The sequence below is a fragment of the Podarcis raffonei genome, chromosome 8 (genome assembly GCF_027172205.1).
Source record: "Podarcis raffonei isolate rPodRaf1 chromosome 8, rPodRaf1.pri, whole genome shotgun sequence".
Lineage (NCBI taxonomy): Eukaryota > Metazoa > Chordata > Lepidosauria > Squamata > Lacertidae > Podarcis > Podarcis raffonei.
Genome location: NC_070609.1, coordinates 71,523,782 through 71,529,781, shown reverse-complemented (window position 1 = coordinate 71,529,781; position 6,000 = coordinate 71,523,782). Strand labels below are relative to the sequence as shown.

The 6,000-nt window shown below is 48.2% G+C and overlaps 1 protein-coding gene across 1 annotated transcript in view; it reads right to left on the bottom strand.

The window, feature by feature from the left end:
- Positions 1-1,097: 1,097 nt before the first annotated feature.
- The window catches only part of SSU72 (SSU72 homolog, RNA polymerase II CTD phosphatase), a 49,477-nt gene continuing 44,574 nt past the window's right edge, over positions 1,098-6,000 (bottom strand). Inside the window, exons 4-5 of the mRNA XM_053400729.1 lie at positions 4,494-4,612; positions 1,098-1,821 (exon numbers count right to left, since the gene is read on the bottom strand). Of these exons, the coding sequence (XP_053256704.1) occupies positions 1,720-1,821; positions 4,494-4,612 (221 nt within the window). The 3' untranslated portion in view covers positions 1,098-1,719. The remainder of the gene's footprint in view (positions 1,822-4,493; positions 4,613-6,000) is intronic.

Sequence of the window (6,000 nt, the reverse complement as noted above, 5' to 3'; positions counted from 1 at the left end):
TCATGTTTTCCTCCTCCAAAAACTAGGTGCGTCTTGTGGTCTGGTGCGTTTTATAGAGCGAAAAATACGGTATCTATCTATCTGGCCCATTGTGGGATTCCCTTCCCCCTGCCACACACAGCATAATCCATTAAGTTTGTGGAGTGTTGCCATGTTCTTGTAACAAATTAGGACAGCTCATCACTTTATGCTCATGCCTGCCACTCTCAAAATTTATCTTGAAAGGTATTTGTTGCTGTTGGAAGGATTCCCGATCTTGAAATGTCCCAAGGTCAGAACGGATCTTGATAAGGTACCTTTGGGTGGCAGAATTCACGGTGAATTAAGCATAATGGTAATTCCAAAGGCTGCAAACCCGGAGCAAACAAATGAGTTTTAGTCAAACACTAAATGGTATTTAAAACAGCCAGATTCTTTCCTTTCAGTGTACCTCCATTCTAGCTGTATTCAAACTACGTAAGTTTGAGTAAAGCAGGAGTTGGAGAAACATTGAGGGATTTGTTTTGAATCAACAAGGAGAAAAAGCAGAGATGGGTACAACACAAAAGCTTACACCAAAAAAGGACATATTTCAGTTTCCTTCTCACTGTACTCAAGCCTTGTTTTAAACTGTCACGTCCCCTCCTTGCTACTTTACTCAAACCTCTGCCATTGTTGAAAATTGCCACATTTTCCATTTCCCTCCGTCCCTGCTGTTGTTTAAAACAGTCACCTGTTTTCCTTACAGTGTAACTCCCTTCTCACTGTACTCAAACTTCTGCCTCTTCCATTCCTCATTGCCTCGTGTGAAGATACAGGATGCAGAACCCTCAAATACGCCACTTTATGAAGGTACTTTTCTCAAACACCTGCCATTGTTTAAAACCACCAATTTCCCCATCAGTTTCTCCCTCATCTCACTGTCATGCCGTGGTCGCTCTTGTGCAACCTGTCTTCAGTCTTGCTCCCCTATCGCACCTCAGCTTCATGCATTTCTAGGATTGCAATGTGGCATTACAATTCCTCCGACAGTGGCTGTGCGACGATAACCTTCATGTTTACGTATATAGGAAGATATATTAGACATCTCTATATGAACACAAGGAACAGGACAGAAATGGCGCAGTTTATATTTATTGGACACTTCCAATTTTCATTCCTAATATTATACAGATATTAATTGTCCCATTCATACCTTTGCATATCCCAGCCGTTCAGTTCTGTTGCATTAAAAGAAAAGCATCTCCCCTTCGCTGCCGCCCTGCCCCCAACACCCAACACCTGAAATAAGATATTTACGGTGGAAAATATAAATGATATAATCTGCATATATTCTCTTTATAATTAAAACCCTACTTATAACAATTAAAGAAGGGCATCCAAGAGAGGGAGGCGGGAAGACAGGAGACAGGGGCAGAGTTAAACAAAACCTTGATTTCTTTTTCGTTTAAAAAAATCTCTTAAATAAAGCAGCGTTTCATGTAAAGAATTTCTTTCATTTTACACACAAAGTTCGTTTGTGTTTCTGCGTGGAAACATCCCACAAACAATTTAAAAAATAACAAAAAACGAACACACGCGCGGGTTGGTTTGGGGAGAGAAATTAAAACAGCAACAATGAAAGAGGTTGTTAAGTCGACTTCTCCGAGAGGAAGGGAGAAAACAGTCCAGTAGATTCAGAACTAACACATGCTTCTTTCGTCCGCAAGTAAGGCCTAAGAGGAAGAGGCGGGCGTGCTTTTAATAAAAGCAGACCGTGTGCAGAAAAGTCCTTCCACTTTTCTCTTCAAATTCTTGTAACAGCTCGTCTATTTCATTTTCCATGTCTTCCGTATGCTGTATCTGGAAGCAAACAGGCAAGAGGGGAAGGGTTAGGGCTCAAGTATTTATTTTGAAAGGAGGGTTGTGCTGCTCTGTTCTCTTACAAAAAAGAGAAGTGCAAACAAAAAGAAAAAAACCCAATGGAAAGCACCCATCGAAGAAGAGTTCTGCCGCCACCTGCCTTAAAAGAAGCACTTTTCCTGTGCACCAGGAGGGCAGACACCTCTTCTGAAACAATGTCTGCTACAAGAAGACCATGTGCTATCATCTCAAACATGTGCAGGGAAACCTTTGGCCTTCCAGGTGTTGCTGAACTAAAATGCCCACTGTCCTGGGCCAACGGCCATGGTGGATGAGGCTGATGGGAGTTGTAGTTCAGCGACACCTGGAAGGCCAAAGGCTCTCCAGCCTGGATCTAATAAGGAACAGGGATGGAGAACTCAATGATGCTCCAGATGTTGTTGGGCTTGGGGCCAACCCCAGCCAATGGTCAGGATGCAGTTATGGGAACAACTGGAAGGCACCAGGACTCCCACCTCTGCTCTAAGCCTGGGATAGTCAACATGGTGCCCTTCAGATGTTTATGCAGAGATTGGATGGTCATCTGCCATGAATGCTCTAGCTGAGATTCCTGCATTGCAGGGAGTTGGACTAGATGACCCTTAGGAGCAACTTGCAACTCTTACAATTCCATGATCTCCCATCGGCCCCAGCCAGCAGGGCCAAAGGTTGGGAGTTATGGGAACTGCATTCCAAAACACGTGGAAGGCACTGCGTCAGCTAACCCCATGCCTAAGAAAGCCGCATAAGCTTCGCGAAAGGAACAGACCCTAGGACCGTCCCCCAAGCCAGCGTTCTTCAACCGTGGGCCCCAGTTAAGCAGACTGGGGTGATGGAAGTTCTGAAACATCTGGAAAGACCAGGTTTCCAGGTTGAAGAGCATGGCTCTAAACCACTCTGACTTTTTATATATTCTAACAGCCTCTGGACCTGCTTCAAAACACACACACACACGCAAATCACACACCACCGGGAGTGAAAGCAGCCTTTCCCCATTTGGCCCAAACGAAGTGCCTCCAGACTTGACAAGCGGACAAGGAGCTCAAGCCTTTCTTTCATTTTCCTCGATGCTCCATTCAGATGCAGGCAGCGTGGCCTAGTTTCCGCAGGAGTGGGACCCCGTGGAGAGGAGAGTTCTATTCCCAAGTCTGCCCTGGGCTGGCTGACCCACTTTATAAAAAAAAACAATCCACCACAGAAGTGAGCTGGTTTCTTTTCTTCTCTTTGAAGCAGAGAAGATGCCTCAGCTCCGTTCAAGGTTCGGGGTTTCGCCTTAATTCCCTGTATGCTCACAATGGCAGGCTGGGCAGGTAAAAAGCCACGGTGGCTGCAAATACAACGCCCTTCGCTCAAATTGCGCACAGAGCAAGCAAAACCCTGGAATGGAGCATAGCGGGTCAATGGCCAATGGGCAGTGGAGGGAGGGGACTTCCATGCTTGCCTCCTAGATTCTACAGCAGGAGTGGGGAACTGGGGGCCAAACACAGCCCTTCAAGCTGCCTCTCTCCTTGGGCACCCTTCCTGGTGGCTCTGCTCAGCACCCTTCCTTGAGTGTTTTGGCCTGGATAGAAAGCGCCCTTGAAACCGTGACAATGCCTGTTGCTTGCTAGGACAGAGACGAGAGAGGTGAGAGCTGCTCCTTTGGTGTTCCAGCTGCTTTCGCCCTCTGGCTCGGTCCAGTATACCTGAAGGAGCGTCTCCACCCCCATCGTTCAGCCCGGACACTGAGGTCCAGCGCCAAGGGCCTTCTGGTGGTTCCCGCACTGCGAGAAGCCAAGCTACAGGGAACCAGGCAGAGGGCCTTCTCGGTAGTGGCACCCGCCCTGTGGAACGCCCTCCCACCAGATGTCAAAGAGAAAAACAACTACCAGACTTTTAGAAGACATTTGAAGGCAGCCTTGTTTAGGGAAGCTTTTAATGTTTAATAGATTATTGTATTTTAATATTCTGTTGGAAGCCGCCCAGAGTGGCTGGGGAAACCCAGCCAGATGGGCGGGGTATAAATAATAAATTATTATTATTATCTGGCTGCGGCCGCCCCTGGCAATTGGCCCTCAGAAGGTTGCCCAGGAAGGAAGGCTGCTTGCGTTATGATTTTGTGCACATGTGCCGATATAGCACTCTTTCTCGCACACACATGGCTGCCAAAGGTAAGAACTGGCTGTGCGATCTGAACTCCCCAAGCAGATGCTGGGGATGAATGGGAGGGAGGTGTAGCCTCTGGCTTCAGATTACGCTGGAGCAGAGACCTTCAACCTTTCCAGAGCTTCAGCATTTGCATGGTAGAAGTGGTTCCGTTGCAGCCTGCCTTGGATCATGGCAGCGGTCCTAACTCACCAGCAGAAGGCCACTGTCCTGGAGGGATAGGGCCGGCTGCTGCAAGGCTGCTGGTCCAGGTGGGTGTCTTTATGGATAGCGAGGAATGGAACAGCCATGTTCAGGGGCAGTGTACCTCTGAGCAGCAAGAAGGGGAAGCGTTTCACTTTCACCCCCAGCTTGTGAGCTTCACAGAGGTTTCTTAGGAGCAGAAGGACTTAGCAGGGGTTCAAAATCACCACAGGAGAAAAGCATCCTCTGGTACCCCAAAGAGGAGATTGGAGTAAAAAGGCTAAAATAAAAATAAAAATACTTACACATTGACATAGTTCACAGATAAGGAAAGCTCCCAGCGTTGCCTCTTCGTGATTATCCTGAATGTCCACGTTGATCACATGTACAGGCTGGCATGTCTCCTGTTCTCTAGAATTTAAGTCTGAGGGGCAAAAACAAAGAAAAGTGGTTTTGGGTGCACGTCGAAATCAAGCCTTCAAACTGGCAGTAGGCAACCCCTGTCTCCTCTGGATGTTGTTGGGAGTCTGATTCCTATCAGCCCCCACCGGTGTTGGCCGACCGTCAGGGCTGATGGGGAGCTGGGGGTCCAACAACGTCTGGGGGGTGCCAGGTTGGCAAGGGCAACATCAGGGGAAGGAAAGGAGCAACATTTGCATGTCTTGGGCGACTGGAATTAAAATAATGCAAAGCCTCTTAAGGAGTGCAGGAGGTGGCCTTAGACAAGTCCGCACTCTGCCTGTCTAGGAACTTGACTGCCAGTGGCTCTCCACGAATGCAGGCAAGCTCTTTCCCACTGCATGTTGCCCAAACTATTTTAAACAGGAGGTGTTGGGAGTCTGAACCCTGGACAAAGTAGGGCCTCTGCCACTGAGCTAAGGCCTCTTTCCCCAGGCTCTTTGAAGAAACACTCCTTGCGTTGGGTCTGACAGCAGCACAGACATTGGTGGAATCCCAATTTTGAGGCTTCTAATCTGGTGGCCACTTGGCTGGTTCTTTTTAATGCAAGGATTGGGGAAAACCAAATGTGGCCCTCTATAAACTCTGGCCCTTGGGCCCCAAGCAACACCCTGCTCCAAACTCTCCTGGAGTGCTTCTGCCTGGCTGGAGGGTGTCCTTGACTTGTGCTGAACACCTCTTACTCATCCAGGTAAATAGAGAAGAGCGAGGGTAGAAACCAGCCTACTATTTTTTTAAAAAGGTAACACACTGACATTCATTGCTCGGCCCACGTTTGTCTCAAGCCTTGCCTATCACTTGCATGCAGCCCCCAGAAGGGCACTGAGAAGGGAATGTGGGCCTAGGTTTATGTTCTACTGCATCTCTCTTAATATAACTGCATTTTCTCTTGTTCCGCCAACGGAACCCACAGCAGGACAGGAGATTTGCTTATTTTTAAGACCGGTGTGCAGACAATGCCGGCACGTACATGGATCCGGCACGGCCAAAAAGACACAGTTTCCCAGGCAGCGTTAAGGAGCCTCAAGATTCTGACCTGCAAATGTAAAGCTCAGAAACTGGTCCACTGCCCCCCTCCCCTCCCTGAACAGTGTTTCCTGCAGATCAGGCCAAGCAAAGCGAGGCAGTCAGTCCAGCTTTAAAATCTCATCATCTGTTCATAGCGGGGACTGCCAGCAGGGATTCGGGCTCTCTCCTGTGCCACTTATGTGAAGAATTGCATTCAGAAGAGAGAGGGAAGAGGGTAAAGAAGGTGGAAATTAGCAAGCAGACGGCCTTCGCCTTCCCCAACTGCTGCAAAATGAACCCTCTGTCTCAAGGAGGACAGCTCCCCCCGAAGCAAAGAGTGAAGAT